The sequence below is a fragment of the Salvelinus alpinus genome, chromosome 4 (genome assembly GCF_045679555.1).
Source record: "Salvelinus alpinus chromosome 4, SLU_Salpinus.1, whole genome shotgun sequence".
In the NCBI taxonomy this organism is placed as follows: Eukaryota; Metazoa; Chordata; class Actinopteri; order Salmoniformes; family Salmonidae; genus Salvelinus; species Salvelinus alpinus.
In genome coordinates this window covers 12709805-12728219 of record NC_092089.1, presented here as the reverse complement: position 1 = coordinate 12728219, position 18415 = coordinate 12709805, and the positions used below count along the sequence as shown (strand labels likewise).

General features: G+C 38.3%; 1 protein-coding gene across 1 annotated transcript in view; it reads right to left on the bottom strand.

The window, feature by feature from the left end:
• Positions 1 to 1134: 1134 nt before the first annotated feature.
• Positions 1135 to 18415, bottom strand: part of cmc1 (C-x(9)-C motif containing 1) — a 31350-nt gene continuing 14069 nt past the window's right edge. The window contains exons 3-4 of the mRNA XM_071395688.1: positions 10326 to 10416; positions 1135 to 2237 (exon numbers count right to left, since the gene is read on the bottom strand). Coding sequence (XP_071251789.1) covers positions 2117 to 2237; positions 10326 to 10416 — 212 coding nt within the window. The 3' untranslated portion in view covers positions 1135 to 2116. The remainder of the gene's footprint in view (positions 2238 to 10325; positions 10417 to 18415) is intronic.

Below are 18415 nucleotides of genomic sequence, written 5' to 3'. Positions count from 1 at the left end.
TATGACATCTTTCAGGATAAATTCAACCACCATTTTTTTTAATTTATCAACATATTTCGTGCGTAAAGGCTCTCCAAACCGTTTTTTATATATATATATATTCATGCATACTTTCCTAAACCTAAAATGTGCCTAAATAATCTTGAAGATCAAGAGTATTTTTAAATCTACTAGGTTGGTCCTGAAACGGAAGCGAATATGCATAGATGGCAATTTTTTTCCCCTTGATTCCTATATTCTGACCCCATTCTCTCCATGTATTCTAGTGTCTGTCAATTAAATTCTAATTAAATTGCACACCGTATTTAAAAGGGTGGCTAAGATAAATGTACTGAAAAATCCACGAGAAAAAAAAGTATATTGGACACCAAGTAGGAGGGTTTTCAGCGGTTGAATGAAATGTATTCAGAGTGCTGCACGTTATGCTACTGAAAAATAAATACTGTGTGTAAGAAAGGCATACATTCCTATATCGAGATCGGTACCTTTAGAGACTTTCCCAGAAAGACTCCCAGTTGTAATCGCTGCTAAAGGTGTTTCTAACGTGTATTGACTCAGGGCAGTGAATAGTTATCCAATCAAGATATATATATATATATTAGGGTTTTCTTCATTAACCTTTAAAAAAAAAAAAACTTTCACGGAATATTTTGGGTATATCATTGACAAAAAAACTATTAAATCCATTTTAATCCCACTTTTTAACACAAATGTGAAGAAATCCAAGAGGTGAATAATTATGATGGGCAGATAGTGTGTGTGATATTTCATGAACAATTGTCTCACTTGTGCAACTACTGCCTGACAGCTGAACACTGAAATGGCCCTGCCACGTCTCATTGTGTTGCTATTCCCGTCTTGTAGCATACAGCGTCAGGCTTGTATGAATAACATGAATAGAGATTAACACATGTAATATAAAACAGGTAGATGAGATATGGGTGACAGTCAGTGAACCACAAACAGTATAAATCAAGGCTGTGTGGATGTGTGACAGTCACAAGCCTAAGTGAGTCCGTAATAAGACTTGAAATAGGTATTTCAAGGGACGTTGAAAAAGGGTGATTGTGAACCAGGAAGTCATCGTTGTGACACCTGTATGGTTTAAAAAGCAAAAGTCACAACACACAGAGGTTATGAACATCTGTTTGTCTTTATTTATATGTACTTTAACACAATGTCAAGTCAAATGTCATATAATTATACCTTTTTACAACAACTCTGTCCATAATGCTTCACCTATAAATCATAAAATCATAAATCCATAAATCATCACACCACTAGTTACGGCAACTCACCGGTGAATCCTAAATCATGGGATAAAGCCTCTATGCAGTATCAATCTGTGTATAATTAGGAACCATCCGGAACATTCTCATAGTGGAGGATGTCAACACCTTGAATATTATTCATGTACTTTGAACAGGTCTTATATCGTTGGAATCAATCTCACTTTGGACAGTATTGGTTGCTAACAAGCTCAACATGAAGACGCTTCCAAAGCATCGACAGAAAGAATTCTTCATAAATATACAAACTGAAGAGCAGACAGACAGCATCAACAACAAAACATTACTGATCATTCTGAAACAGGAGGAACAGTTTGATTTTCCATCAGGGCTGTTTGATCAGATCAACCAGAGTGTCTCTGTTGAGGAACAGTGTGATTTTCCATCAGGGCTGTTTGATCAGATCAACCAGAGGGATTCTGTTGAGGAACAGTGTGATTATCCATCCTGACTGTTTGATCAGATCAACCAGAGTGTCTCTGTTGAGGACACGTATCTTGTAAGAGATTCCTTTTCCCTACAAACAGGTGAACGGAGGCCTTTAGACACACCTTGCCAACCTGCCTCGTAGTCGTTACACAGGTCACTTAGGGCCTAGGATGTCCTCCTGTCTCCTGCCCCTTCGTTGATCTAGTTCCTCCCGTTGGGGCAATGAGCATCCCAACCTGATGTACAATACACACACTGTAAAGCCCTGTGAGTAGCACTCACTCCCCCTGCCACCCTCGTGACCCCTAAACCCCGCTACCTAACCTCTCCTGTAGATCTGAGAGGATAGGTGGAAGCAACATGGCAACATGTTCAGGGGTCAGGGGTCAATTGGCATTCTACATGCTGGTTGGTAGTTTTTGTGAGCGGTTCTTGGCCGCCACCCCTGTCCTCTGGAACTCCAGCTTCTCCTTGATGTACTCCTGCTTGCACTCCTCGAAGAATGCTGAGTCTCTGTAGCTGAGAGACAGAGACAGACAGTGGTGTTCAGAAGACAGTTATCATTAGAGCACTGAGTCAGAACTAGTATGAAGAACAGTTATCATTAGAACACTGAGTCAGAACTAGTATGAAGAACAGTTATCATTAGAACACTGAGTCAGTATGAAGAACAGTTATCATTAGAACACTGAGTCAGAACTAGTATGGAGAACAGTTATCATTAGAGCACTGAGTTAGTATGAAGAACAGTTATCATTAGAACACTGAGTCAGTATGAAGAACAGTTATCATTAGAACACTGAGTCAGAACTAGTATGAAGAACAGTTATCATTAGAACACTGAGTCAGAACTAGTATGGAGAACAGTTATCATTAGAGCACTGAGTCAGAACTAGTATGAAGAACAGTTATTAGAGCACTGAGTCAGAACTAGTATGAAGAACAGTTATCATTAGAACACTGAGTCAGAACTAGTATGAAGAACAGTTATCATTAGAACACTGAGTCAGTATGAAGAACAGTTATCATTAGAACACTGAGTCAGAACTAGTATGAAGAACAGTTATCATTAGAGCACTGAGTCAGAACTAGTATGAAGAACAGTTATCATTAGAACACTGAGTCAGAACTAGTATGAAGAACAGTTATCATTAGAACACTGAGTCAGAACTAGTATGAAGAACAGTTATCATTAGAACACTGAGTCAGAACTAGTATGAAGAACAGTTATCATTAGAACACTGAGTCAGTATGAAGAACAGTTATCATTAGATCACTGAGTCAGAACTAGTATGAAGAACAGTTATCATTAGAACACTGAGTCAGAACTAGTATGAAGAACAGTTATCATTAGAGCACTGAGTCAGAACTAGTATGAAGAACAGTTATCATTAGAGCACTGAGTCAGAACTAGTATGAAGAACAGTTATTAGAACACTGAGTCAGAACTAGTATGAAGAACAGTTATCATTAGAGCACTGAGTCAGTATGAAGAACAGTTATCATTAGAACACTGAGTCAGTATGAAGAACAGTTATCATTAGAGCACTGAGTCAGAACTAGTATGAAGAACAGTTATCATTAGAACACTGAGTCAGTATGAAGAACAGTTATCATTAGAGCACTGAGTCAGAACTAGTATGAAGAACAGTTATCATTAGAACACTGAGTCAGAACTAGTATGAAGAACAGTTATCATTAGAGCACTGAGTCAGAACTAGTATGAAGAACAGTTATCATTAGAACACTGAGTCAGAACTAGTATGAAGAACAGTTATCATTAGAACACTGAGTCAGAACTAGTATGAAGAACAGTTATCATTAGAACACTGAGTCAGAACTAGTATGAAGAACAGTTATCATTAGAACACTGAGTCAGAACTAGTATGAAGAACAGTTATCATTAGAACACTGAGTCAGTATGAAGAACAGTTATCATTAGAGCACTGAGTCAGAACTAGTATGAAGAACAGTTATCATTAGAACACTGAGTCAGTATGAAGAACAGTTATCATTAGAGCACTGAGTCAGAACTAGTATGAAGAACAGTTATCATTAGAGCACTGAGTCAGAACTAGTATGAAGAACAGTTATCATTAGAACACTGAGTCAGAACTAGTATGAAGAACAGTTATCATTAGAACACTGAGTCAGAACTAGTATGAAGAACAGTTATCATTAGAACACTGAGTCAGTATGAAGAACAGTTATCATTAGAGCACTGAGTCAGAACTAGTATGAAGAACAGTTATCATTAGAGCACTGAGTCAGAACTAGTATGAAGAACAGTTATCATTAGAGCACTGAGTCAGTATGAAGAACAGTTATCATTAGAGCACTGAGTCAGAACTAGTATGAAGAACAGTTATCATTAGAGCACTGAGTCAGAACTAGTATGAAGAACAGTTATCATTAGAACACTGAGTCAGTATGAAGAACAGTTATCATTAGAGCACTGAGTCAGAACTAGTATGAAGAACAGTTATCATTAGAACACTGAGTCAGAACTAGTATGAAGAACAGTTATCATTAGAGCACTGAGTCAGAACTAGTATGAAGAACAGTTATCATTAGAACACTGAGTCAGTATGAAGAACAGTTATCATTAGAGCACTGAGTCAGAACTAGTATGAAGAACAGTTATCATTAGAGCACTGAGTCAGAACTAGTATGAAGAACAGTTATAATTAGAACACTGAGTCAGAACTAGTATGAAGAACAGTTATCATTAGAACACTGAGTCAGTATGAAGAACAGTTATCATTAGAGCACTGAGTCAGAACTAGTATGAAGAACAGTTATCATTAGAACACTGAGTCAGAACTAGTATGAAGAACAGTTATCATTAGAGCACTGAGTCAGAACTAGTATGAAGAACAGTTATCATTAGAACACTGAGTCAGAACTAGTATGAAGAACAGTTATCATTAGAACACTGAGTCAGAACTAGTATGAAGAACAGTTATCATTAGAGCACTGAGTCAGAACAGTTATCATTAGAACACTGAGTCAGTATGAAGAACAGTTATCATTAGAACACTGAGTCAGTATGGAGAACAGTTATCATTAGAGCACTGAGTCAGAACTAGTATGAAGAACAGTTATCATTAGAGCACTGAGTCAGAACTAGTATGGAGAACAGTTATCATTAGAACACTGAGTCAGAACTAGTATGAAGAACAGTTATCATTAGAGCACTGAGTCAGAACAGTTATCATTAGAACACTGAGTCAGTATGAAGAACAGTTATCATTAGAACACTGAGTCAGTATGGAGAACAGTTATCATTAGAGCACTGAGTCAGAACTAGTATGAAGAACAGTTATCATTAGAGCACTGAGTCAGAACTAGTATGGAGAACAGTTATCATTAGAACACTGAGTCAGAACTAGTATGAAGAACAGTTATCATTAGAGCACTGAGTCAGAACAGTTATCATTAGAGCACTGAGTCAGAACTAGTATGGAGAACAGTTATCATTAGAACACTGAGTCAGAACTAGTATGAAGAACAGTTATCATTAGAGCACTGAGTCAGAACTAGTATGAAGAACAGTTATCATTAGAACACTGAGTCAGAACTAGTATGAAGAACAGTTATCATTAGAACACTGAGTCAGAACTAGTATGAAGAACAGTTATCATTAGAGCACTGAGTCAGAACTAGTATGAAGAACAGTTATCATTAGAACACTGAGTCAGAACTAGTATGAAGAACAGTTATCATTAGAACACTGAGTCAGTATGAAGAACAGTTATCATTAGATCACTGAGTCAGAACTAGTATGAAGAACAGTTATCATTAGAGCACTGAGTCAGTATGAAGAACAGTTATCATTAGATCACTGAGTCAGTATGAAGAACAGTTATCATTAGATCACTGAGTCAGAACAGTTATCATTAGAACACTGAGTCAGTATGAAGAACAGTTATCATTAGAACACTGAGTCAGTATGGAGAACAGTTATCATTAGAACACTGAGTGAGTATGGAGAACAGTTATCATTAGAACACTGAGTCAGAACTAGTATGAAGAACAGTTATCATTAGAGCACTGAGTCAGAACTAGTATGAAGAACAGTTATCATTAGAGCACTGAGTCAGAACTAGTATGGAGAACAGTTATCATTAGAGCACTGAGTCAGAACTAGTATGGAGAACAGTTATCATTAGAACACTGAGTCAGAACTAGTATGAAGAACAGTTATCATTAGAGCACTGAGTCAGAACAGTTATCATTAGAACACTGAGTCAGAACTAGTATGAAGAACAGTTATCATTAGAGCACTGAGTCAGAACAGTTATCATTAGAACACTGAGTCAGAACTAGTATGAAGAACAGTTATCATTAGAGCACTGAGTCAGAACAGTTATCATTAGAACACTGAGTCAGAACTAGTATGAAGAACAGTTATCATTAGAGCACTGAGTCAGAACAGTTATCATTAGAACACTGAGTCAGAACAGTTATCATTAGAACACTGAGTCAGTATGAAGAACAGTTATCATTAGAACACTGAGTCAGTATGGAGAACAGTTATCATTAGAGCACTGAGTCAGAACTAGTATGAAGAACAGTTATCATTAGAGCACTGAGTCAGAACTAGTATGGAGAACAGTTATCATTAGAACACTGAGTCAGAACTAGTATGAAGAACAGTTATCATTAGAGCACTGAGTCAGAACAGTTATCATTAGAACACTGAGTCAGTATGAAGAACAGTTATCATTAGAACACTGAGTCAGTATGGAGAACAGTTATCATTAGAGCACTGAGTCAGAACTAGTATGAAGAACAGTTATCATTAGAGCACTGAGTCAGAACTAGTATGGAGAACAGTTATCATTAGAACACTGAGTCAGAACTAGTATGAAGAACAGTTATCATTAGAGCACTGAGTCAGAACAGTTATCATTAGAGCACTGAGTCAGAACTAGTATGGAGAACAGTTATCATTAGAACACTGAGTCAGAACTAGTATGAAGAACAGTTATCATTAGAGCACTGAGTCAGAACTAGTATGAAGAACAGTTATCATTAGAACACTGAGTCAGAACTAGTATGAAGAACAGTTATCATTAGAACACTGAGTCAGAACTAGTATGAAGAACAGTTATCATTAGAGCACTGAGTCAGAACTAGTATGAAGAACAGTTATCATTAGAACACTGAGTCAGAACTAGTATGAAGAACAGTTATCATTAGAACACTGAGTCAGAACTAGTATGAAGAACAGTTATCATTAGAGCACTGAGTCAGAACAGTTATCATTAGAACACTGAGTCAGTATGAAGAACAGTTATCATTAGAACACTGAGTCAGTATGGAGAACAGTTATCATTAGAACACTGAGTCAGAACTAGTATGAAGAACAGTTATCATTAGAACACTGAGTCAGAACTAGTATGAAGAACAGTTATCATTAGAGCACTGAGTCAGAACTAGTATGAAGAACAGTTATCATTAGAACACTGAGTCAGAACTAGTATGAAGAACAGTTATCATTAGAACACTGAGTCAGAACTAGTATGAAGAACAGTTATCATTAGAGCACTGAGTCAGAACAGTTATCATTAGAACACTGAGTCAGTATGAAGAACAGTTATCATTAGAACACTGAGTCAGTATGGAGAACAGTTATCATTAGAGCACTGAGTCAGAACTAGTATGAAGAACAGTTATCATTAGAGCACTGAGTCAGAACTAGTATGGAGAACAGTTATCATTAGAACACTGAGTCAGAACTAGTATGAAGAACAGTTATCATTAGAGCACTGAGTCAGAACAGTTATCATTAGAACACTGAGTCAGTATGAAGAACAGTTATCATTAGAACACTGAGTCAGTATGGAGAACAGTTATCATTAGAGCACTGAGTCAGAACTAGTATGAAGAACAGTTATCATTAGAGCACTGAGTCAGAACTAGTATGGAGAACAGTTATCATTAGAACACTGAGTCAGAACTAGTATGAAGAACAGTTATCATTAGAGCACTGAGTCAGAACAGTTATCATTAGAGCACTGAGTCAGAACTAGTATGGAGAACAGTTATCATTAGAACACTGAGTCAGAACTAGTATGAAGAACAGTTATCATTAGAGCACTGAGTCAGAACTAGTATGAAGAACAGTTATAATTAGAACACTGAGTCAGAACTAGTATGAAGAACAGTTATCATTAGAACACTGAGTCAGTATGGAGAACAGTTATCATTAGAACACTGAGTCAGAACTAGTATGAAGAACAGTTATCATTAGAACACTGAGTCAGAACTAGTATGAAGAACAGTTATCATTAGAGCACTGAGTCAGTATGAAGAACAGTTATCATTAGAGCACTGAGTCAGAACTAGTATGAAGAACAGTTATCATTAGAACACTGAGTCAGAACTAGTATGAAGAACAGTTATCATTAGAACACTGAGTCAGTATGAAGAACAGTTATCATTAGATCACTGAGTCAGAACTAGTATGAAGAACAGTTATCATTAGAACACTGAGTCAGTATGAAGAACAGTTATCATTAGAACACTGAGTCAGAACTAGTATGAAGAACAGTTATCATTAGAACACTGAGTCAGAACTAGTATGGAGAACAGTTATCATTAGAGCACTGAGTCAGAACTAGTATGAAGAACAGTTATCATTAGAACACTGAGTCAGTATGAAGAACAGTTATCATTAGAACACTGAGTCAGAACTAGTATGAAGAACAGTTATCATTAGAGCACTGAGTCAGAACAGTTATCATTAGAACACTGAGTCAGAACTAGTATGAAGAACAGTTATCATTAGAACACTGAGTCAGAACTAGTATGAAGAACAGTTATCATTAGAACACTGAGTCAGTATGAAGAACAGTTATCATTAGATCACTGAGTCAGAACTAGTATGAAGAACAGTTATCATTAGAACACTGAGTCAGAACTAGTATGAAGAACAGTTATCATTAGAGCACTGAGTCAGAACTAGTATGGAGAACAGTTATCATTAGAGCACTGAGTCAGAACTAGTATGGAGAACAGTTATCATTAGAACACTGAGTCAGAACTAGTATGAAGAACAGTTATCATTAGAACACTGAGTCAGTATGAAGAACAGTTATCATTAGAGCACTGAGTCAGAACTAGTATGAAGAACAGTTATCATTAGAACACTGAGTCAGAACTAGTATGAAGAACAGTTATCATTAGAACACTGAGTCAGTATGAAGAACAGTTATCATTAGATCACTGAGTCAGAACTAGTATGAAGAACAGTTATCATTAGAGCACTGAGTCAGAACTAGTATGAAGAACAGTTATCATTAGAACACTGAGTCAGTATGAAGAACAGTTATCATTAGAACACTGAGTCAGTATGAAGAACAGTTATCATTAGATCACTGAGTCAGAACTAGTATGAAGAACAGTTATCATTAGAGCACTGAGTCAGAACTAGTATGAAGAACAGTTATCATTAGAACACTGAGTCAGAACTAGTATGAAGAACAGTTATCATTAGAACACTGAGTCAGAACTAGTATGAAGAACAGTTATCATTAGAACACTGAGTCAGAACTAGTATGAAGAACAGTTATCATTAGAACACTGAGTCAGAACTAGTATGAAGAACAGTTATCATTAGAACACTGAGTCAGAACTAGTATGAAGAACAGTTATCATTAGAACACTGAGTCAGAACTAGTATGAAGAACAGTTATCATTAGAACACTGAGTCAGAACTAGTATGAAGAACAGTTATCATTAGAACACTGAGTCAGTATGAAGAACAGTTATCATTAGAACACTGAGTCAGAACTAGTATGAAGAACAGTTATCATTAGAACACTGAGTCAGTATGAAGAACAGTTATCATTAGAACACTGAGTCAGAACTAGTATGAAGAACAGTTATCATTAGAACACTGAGTCAGTATGAAGAACAGTTATCATTAGAACACTGAGTCAGTATGAAGAACAGTTATCATTAGAACACTGAGTCAGTATGAAGAACAGTTATCATTAGAACACTGAGTCAGTATGAAGAACAGTTATCATTAGAACACCGAGTCAGTATGAAGAACAGTTATCATTAGAACACTGAGTCAGTATGAAGAACAGTTATCATTAGAACACTGAGTCAGTATGAAGAACAGTTATCATTAGAACACTGAGTCAGTATGAAGAACAGTTATCATTAGAACACTGAGTCAGTATGAAGAACAGTTATCATTAGAACACTGAGTCAGTATGAAGAACAGTTATCATTAGAACACTGAGTCAGAACTAGTATGAAGAACAGTTATCATTAGAACACTGAGTCAGTATGGAGAACAGTTATCATTAGAACACTGAGTCAGTATGAAGAACAGTTATCATTAGAACACTGAGTCAGTATGAAGAACAGTTATCATTAGAACACTGAGTCAGTATGAAGAACAGTTATCATTAGAACACCGAGTCAGAACTAGTATGAAGAATATACCAGAAAAAAATAAATGTATTGTACTTTATATAATTTGTTAAATGGTTATAAAACATGAAATCTATGTGTTTTAAACTGTAAATAAAAGCCATGTTTTAGGAAGCCTTATTGATGACATGAGGTGTGAGTTAGTTGACTCACTGTACGGTGAGACACTCCTTCAGGGCAGCGTTCTGATCCCGACACTTGAACACCATCAGGAAGCCAGTCTCTTTACAGCAGTGGTTGAACGCTGAAACAGGATAGATGGAAGGAGACAGATTTAACCAGTAAATTAACACCATCAGAAAGCCAGTCTCTTTACAGCAGTGGTGGAACCACTGACAGGGACTTTTTTTTAAAGGCAGCCAGGGTAACAGCCCCAGTCTAAACAAGTCATGTCTCTTTCAAATCTGTCCCCCTCTCTGCCAATCTGAGTGTAGCCACAGGCTGAGAGGAGAGAGAGGGGACAGCCAACCCTACTGCCTCTGCTAGGCATCTCTGCCACACGGTGACAAGCCTGGTGAACGTAGATACTACCGTAGTGAGTACTGACAGGCCTCTTATCTTACCACAGCACCAATGCTTCCTCTACCGCCAGGCTGGAGTTAAAAAGAGAGACTCCATCATATGTATTCATACTTGTGGTTGGTGTTTCTGTCCACATTGGCACCAGTGTAACCATCTGGCTGGTATGGTCCATTATAACGATGTCCTTCACACAGACCAGGCCCATCTGGCTATTAATATGAATGGAAAAGAGCAGCAATCTAAACTATTCACACTGAGGAGAGGCCATTACATGTAGAATAGTGCTGAGCCAATAGGGCTTTCTATTCGTACAGAGGAGAGGCCATACATGTAGAATAGTGCTGAGCCAATAGGGCTTTCTATTCATACAGAGGAGAGGCCATACATGTAGAATAGTGCTGAGCCAATAGGGCTTTCTATTCGTACAGAGGAGAGGCCATACATGTAGAATAGTGCTGAGTCAATAGGGCTTTCTATTCATACAGAGGAGAGGCCATTACATGTAGAATAGTGCTGAGTCAATAGGGCTTTCTATTCATACAGAGGAGAGGCCATACATGTAGAATAGTGCTGAGCCAATAGGGCTTTCTGTTCATACAGAGGAGAGGCCATTACATGTAGAATAGTGCTGAGCCAATAGGGCTTTCTATTCATACAGAGGAGAGGCCATACATGTAGAATAGTGCTGAGCCAATAGGGCTTTCTGTTCATACAGAGGAGAGGCCATTACATGTAGAATAGTGCTGAGCCAATAGGGCTTTCTGTTCATACAGAGGAGAGGCCATTACATGTAGAATAGTGCTGAGCCAATAGGGCTTTCTGTTCATACAGAGGAGAGGCCATTACATGTAGAATAGTGCTGAGCCAATAGGGCTTTCTGTTCATACAGAGGAGAGGCCATACATGTAGAATAGTGCTGAGCCAATAGGGCTTTCTATTCATACAGAGGAGAGGCCATACATGTAGAATAGTGCTGAGCCAATAGGGCTTTCTGTTCATACAGAGGAGAGGCCATACATGTAGAATAGTGCTGAGTCAATAGGGCTTTCTATTCATACAGAGGAGAGGCCATTACATGTAGAATAGTGCTTTATGAGGTTGGTTATCTGATCTCTGCTCAGGCAGAAGCAGCCAGCCAGGCCATCTAGCGCCCAGTGCTCCCCATACTGAGTCAATAGGGCTTTCTATTCATACAGAGGAGAGGCCATTACATGTAGAATAGTGCTTAATGAGGTTGGTTATCTGATCTCTGCTCATGCAGAAGCAGCCAGCCAGGCCATCTAGCGCCCAGTGCTCCCCATACTGAGTCAATAGGGCTTTCTATTCATACAGAGGAGAGGCCATTACATGTAGAATAGTGCTGAGCCAATAGGGCTTTCTATTCATACAGAGGAGAGGCCATTACATGTAGAATAGTGCTGAGTCAATAGGGCTTTCTATTCATACAGAGGAGAGGCCTATGTCATCCTATTTAGCTAGCGTGCCTAAGTACACTGCAGAGCGGTCTGCTCAAATCATTTGCGCCAACCTCCCGGGTGGCGCAGTGGTCTAGGGCCCTGCATCGCAGTGCTAGCTGCGCCACCAGAGTCTCTGGGTTCGCGCCCAGGCTCTGTCGCAGCCGGCCGCAACCGGGAGGTCCGTGGGGCGACGCACAATTGGCATAGCGTCGTCCGGGTTAGGGAGGGTTTGGCCGGTAGGGATATCCTTGTCTCAGTATGTAAAATGTAATAAAAATGTATGTAATAAAATGTATGCACTCTACTGTAAGTCGCTCTGGATAAGAGCGTCTGCTAAATGACTAAAATGTAAATGTAAATTTCTTTTGACTAGTTCTTCAACAGAAGATAAAGCACTAACTGTCTCTACTCCCTCTCCTAGTTGTGTACAGTCCTCTGTCATTTTAATTTACCTTTATTTAACTAGGCAAGTCAGTTAAGAACTAATTCTTATTTTCAATGACGGCCTAGTTAACTGTTAACTGCCTTGTTCAGTGGCAGAACGACAGATTTGTACCGTGTCAGCTTGGGGATTCAATCTTGCGACCTTTCGGTTACTAGTCCAACGCTCTAACCACTAGGCTACCCTGCCGCCCCATGTGGTCTATGCGGTCTGTGTGTATTTAACGTAGCAGGCGTAATACTCATATTGCTGCCCTAACAAAATGGGAGTGTTTGTCCCAAAGGCGGGCGACAAGCTTAGGTCCAAAAATAAGATCATTTTAACGCATTGGGATTCATTTTGGACAGATTTTAGTGAAGAGTGAAACGTCTCGCTTCACCTCTTTGATCCGTCTCTGTGTCATAAAAAAATGGTGCAATGGATTATGGTCATTATACACTGAGCAAAAAATATAAAACGCAACAATTTAAAGATTTTAACCAAGTTACAGTTCATATAAGGAAACCAGCCAATCAGAATGAGTTTCCCCCCCCCCCCAAAAAGGGCTTTATGACAGACAGAAATACTCCCGAGTTTCATCAGCTGTCCCGGTGTCTGGTCTCAGACGATCCCTGGGATGGAGTGGTTACACCTGGTCTGTGATTTTTAGTCCGGTTGGATGTAACTGCCAAAATGTCTAAAACGACATTGGAGGTGGCTTATGGTAGAGAAATTAACATTCAAGCCTCTGGCAACAGCTCTGGTGGACATTCCTGCAGTCAGCATGCCAATTGCGTGCTCCCTCAACATGGCATTGTGTTGTTTGACAAAACTGCACATTTTTGAGTGGCCTTTTATTGTCCCCAGCACAATATGCCACATCTGTTAGGTGGACGGATTATCTTGGCAAAGGAGAAATGCTCCCTGACAGGGATGTAAACCAATTTTTGCACAAAATGTACATGTTGCGCTTATATGTTTTGTTCAGTGTAGTTCATTATCACGTTTCTGCGCTGAACTAGGTTGAATATTTACTTATGGAAACTACAACTCCCTTCAACCCAGCGCTTCCCCACATCGTTATTGACTTGATTTCTCTGATTTCTCTCATGAATGATTTGGGCTCCCCCAAAAAAACGAACTAAATGGAATTCAAGTAATTGAAACGACATCGGTCAAGTAGTTGTTTAATAACCGGAAGAAATAGGAAATGGACGTTAATCGCTCAACACTAATGATCTATAGGTAGTCTGAATAACATACAGAACTCTGTAAACCAACGAGGTCTATAGTAACTCTGTAAACCAACGAGGTCTATAGTAACTCTGTAAACCAACGAGGTCTATAGTTACTCTGAATAACATACAGAACTCTGTAAACCAACGAGGTCTACAGTTACTCTGTAAACCAACGAGGTCTATAGTAACTCTGTAAACCAACGAGGTCTATAGTAACTCTGTAAACCAACGAGGTCTATAGTAACTCTGTAAACCAACGAGGTCTATAGTAACTCTGTAAACCAACGAGGTCTATAGTAACTCTGTAAACCAACGAGGTCTATAGTAACTCTGTAAACCAACGAGGTCTATAGTTACTCTAAATAACATACAGAACTCTGTAAACCAACGAGGTCTATAGTAACTCTGTAAACCAACGAGGTCTACAGTTACTCTGTAAACCAACGAGGTCTATAGTAACTCTGTAAACCAACAAGGTCTATAGTAACTCTGTAAACCAACGAGGTCTATATTTACTCTAAATAACATACAGAACTCTGTAAACCAACGAGGTCTATAGTAACTCTGTAAACCAACGAGGTCTATAGTAACTCTAAATAACATACAGAACTCTGTAAACCAACGAGGTCTATAGTAACTCTGTAAACCAACGAGGTCTATAGTAACTCTGTAAACCAACGAGGTCTATAGTAACTCTGTAAACCAACGAGGTCTATAGTAACTCTGTAAACCAACGAGGTCTATAGTTACTCTAAATAACATACAGAACTCTGAAAACCAACGAGGTCTATAGTTACTCTGTAAACCAACGAGGTCTATAGTAACTCTGTAAACCAACGAGGTCTATAGTAACTCTGTAAACCAACGAGGTCTATAGTAACTCTGTAAACCAACGAGGTCTATAGTAACTCTGTAAACCAACGAGGTCTATAGTAACTCTGAATAACATACAGAACTCTGTAAACCAACGAGGTCTATAGTAACTCTGTAAACCAATGAGGTCTATAGTAACTCTGTAAACCAACGAGGTCTATAGTTACTCTGAATAACATATAGAACTCTGTAAACCAACGAGGTCTATAGTTACTCTGTAAACCAACGAGGTCTATAGTTACTCTGTAAACCAACGAGGTCTATAGTTACTCTGTAAACCAACGAGGTCTATAGTTACTCTGAATAACATATATAACTCTGTAAACCAACGAGGTCTATAGTTACTCTGTAAACCAACGAGGTCTATAGTAACTCTGTAAACCAACGAGGTATATAGTAACTCTGTAAACCAACGAGGTCTATAGTAACTCTGTAAACCAACGAGGTCTATAGTAACTCTGTAAACCAACGAGGTCTATAGTAACTCTGTAAACCAACGAGGTCTATAGTAACTCTGAATAACATACAGAACTCTGTAAACCAACGAGGTCTATAGTAACTCTGTAAACCAATGAGGTCTATAGTAACTCTGTAAACCAACGAGGTCTATAGTTACTCTGAATAACATATAGAACTCTGTAAACCAACGAGGTCTATAGTAACTCTGTAAACCAACGAGGTCTATAGTAACTCTGTAAACCAACGAGGTCTATAGTAACTCTGAATAACATACAGAACTCTGTAAACCAACGAGGTCTATAGTAACTCTGTAAACCAATGAGGTCTATAGTAACTCTGTAAACCAACGAGGTCTACAGTTACTCTGTAAACCAACGAGGTCTATAGTTACTCTGTAAACCAACGAGGTCTATAGTTACTCTGTAAACCAACGAGGTCTATAGTTACTCTGTAAACCAACGAGGTCTATAGTTACTCTGAATAACATATATAACTCTGTAAACCAACGAGGTCTATAGTTACTCTGTAAACCAACGAGGTCTATAGTAACTCTGTAAACCAACGAGGTATATAGTAACTCTGTAAACCAACGAGGTCTATAGTAACTCTGTAAACCAACGAGGTCTATAGTAACTCTGTAAACCAACGAGGTCTATAGTAACTCTGTACACCAACGAGGTCTATAGTAACTCTGAATAACATACAGAACTCTGTAAACCAACGAGGTCTATAGTAACTCTGTAAACCAATGAGGTCTATAGTAACTCTGTAAACCAACGAGGTCTATAGTTACTCTGAATAACATATAGAACTCTGTAAACCAACGAGGTCTATAGTTACTCTGTAAACCAACGAGGTCTATAGTAACTCTGTAAACCAACGAGGTCTATAGTTACTCTGTAAACCAACGAGGTCTATAGTTAGTCTGTAAACCAACGAGGTCTATAGTTACTCTGAATAACATATAGAACTCTGTAAACCAACGAGGTCTATAGTTACTCTGTAAACCAACGAGGTCTATAGTTACTCTGTAAACCAACGAGGTCTATAGTTACTCTGTAAACCAACGAGGTCTATAGTAACTCTGTAAACCAACGAGGTCTATAGTTACTCTGTAAACCAACGAGGTCTATAGTAACTCTGTAAACCAACGAGGTCTATAGTTACTCTGAATAACATACAGAACTCTGTAAACCAACGAGGTCTACAGTAACTCTGAATAACATACAGAACTCTGTAAACCAACGAGGTCTATAGTTAGTCTGTAAACCAACGATGTCTATAGTTACTCTGTAAACCAACGAGGTCTATAGTTACTCTAAATAACATACAGAACTCTGTAAACCAACGAGGTCTATAGTAACTCTGTAAACCAACGAGGTCTATAGTAACTCTAAATAACATACAGAACTCTGTAAACCAACGAGGTCTATAGTTACTCTGTAAACCAACGAGGTCAATAGTAACTCTGTAAACCAACGAGGTCTATAGTAACTCTGTAAACCAACGAGGTCTATAGTAACTCTGTAAACCAACGAGGTCTATAGTAACTCTGTAAACCAACGAGGTCTATAGTAACTCTGTAAACCAACGAGGTCTATAGTAACTCTGTAAACCAACGAGGTCTATAGTAACTCTGAATAACATACAGAACTCTGTAAACCAACAAGGTCTATAGTAACTCTGTAAACCAACGAGGTCTATAGTAACTCTGTAAACCAACGAGGTCTATAGTAACTCTGTAAACCAACGAGGTCTATAGTTACTCTGTAAACCAACGAGGTCTATAGTGACTCTGTAAACCAACGAGGTCTATAGTAACTCTGTAAACCAACGAGGTCTATAGTTACTCTGAATAACATATAGAACTCTGTAAACCAACGAGGTCTATAGTTACTCTGTAAACCAACGAGGTCTATAGTTACTCTGTAAACCAACGAGGTCTATAGTGACTCTGTAAACCAACGAGGTCTATAGTAACTCTGTAAACCAACGAGGTCTATAGTTACTCTGAATAACATATAGAACTCTGTAAACCAACGAGGTCTATAGTTACTCTGTAAACCAACGAGGTCTATAGTTACTCTGAATAACATATAGAACTCTGTAAACCAACGAGGTCTATAGTTACTCTGTAAACCAACGAGGTCTATAGTTACTCTGTAAACCAACGAGGTCTATAGTAACTCTGTAAACCAACGAGGTCTATAGTTACTCTGTAAACCAACGAGGTCTATAGTTACTCTGAATAACATACAGAACTCTGTAAACCAACGAGGTCTACAGTAACTCTGAATAACATACAGAACTCTGTAAACCAACGAGGTCTATAGTTAGTCTGTAAACCAACGAGGTCTATAGTTACTCTGTAAACCAACGAGGTCTATAGTTACTCTGTAAACCAACGAGGTCTATAGTTACTCTGTAAACCAACGAGGTCTATAGTTACTCTAAATAACATACAGAACTCTGAAAACCAACGAGGTCTATAGTTACTCTGTAAACCAACGAGGTCTATAGTAACTCTGTAAACCAACGAGGTCTATAGTAACTCTGTAAACCAACGAGGTCTATAGTAACTCTGTAAACCAACGAGGTCTATAGTAACTCTGTAAACCAACGAGGTCTATAGTAACTCTGTAAACCAACGAGGTCTATAGTAACTCTGAATAACATACAGAACTCTGTAAACCAACGAGGTCTATAGTAACTCTGTAAACCAACGAGGTCTATAGTAACTCTGTAAACCAACGAGGTCTATAGTTACTCTGAATAACATATAGAACTCTGTAAACCAACGAGGTCTATAGTTACTCTGTAAACCAACGAGGTCTATAGTTACTCTGAATAACATATAGAACTCTGTAAACCAACGAGGTCTATAGTTACTCTGAATAACATATAGAACTCTGTAAACCAACGAGGTCTATAGTAACTCTGTAAACCAACGAGGTCTATAGTTAGTCTGTAAACCAACGAGGTCTATAGTTACTCTGAATAACATATAGAACTCTGTAAACCAACGAGGTCTATAGTTACTCTGTAAACCAACGAGGTCTATAGTTACTCTGAATAACATATAGAACTCTGTAAACCAACGAGGTCTATAGTTACTCTGTAAACCAACGAGGTCTATAGTTACTCTGTAAACCAACGAGGTCTATAGTTACTCTGCAAACCAACGAGGTCTATAGTTACTCTGTAAACCAACGAGGTCTATAGTTACTCTGTAAACCAACGAGGTCTATAGTTACTCTGAATAACATACAGAAC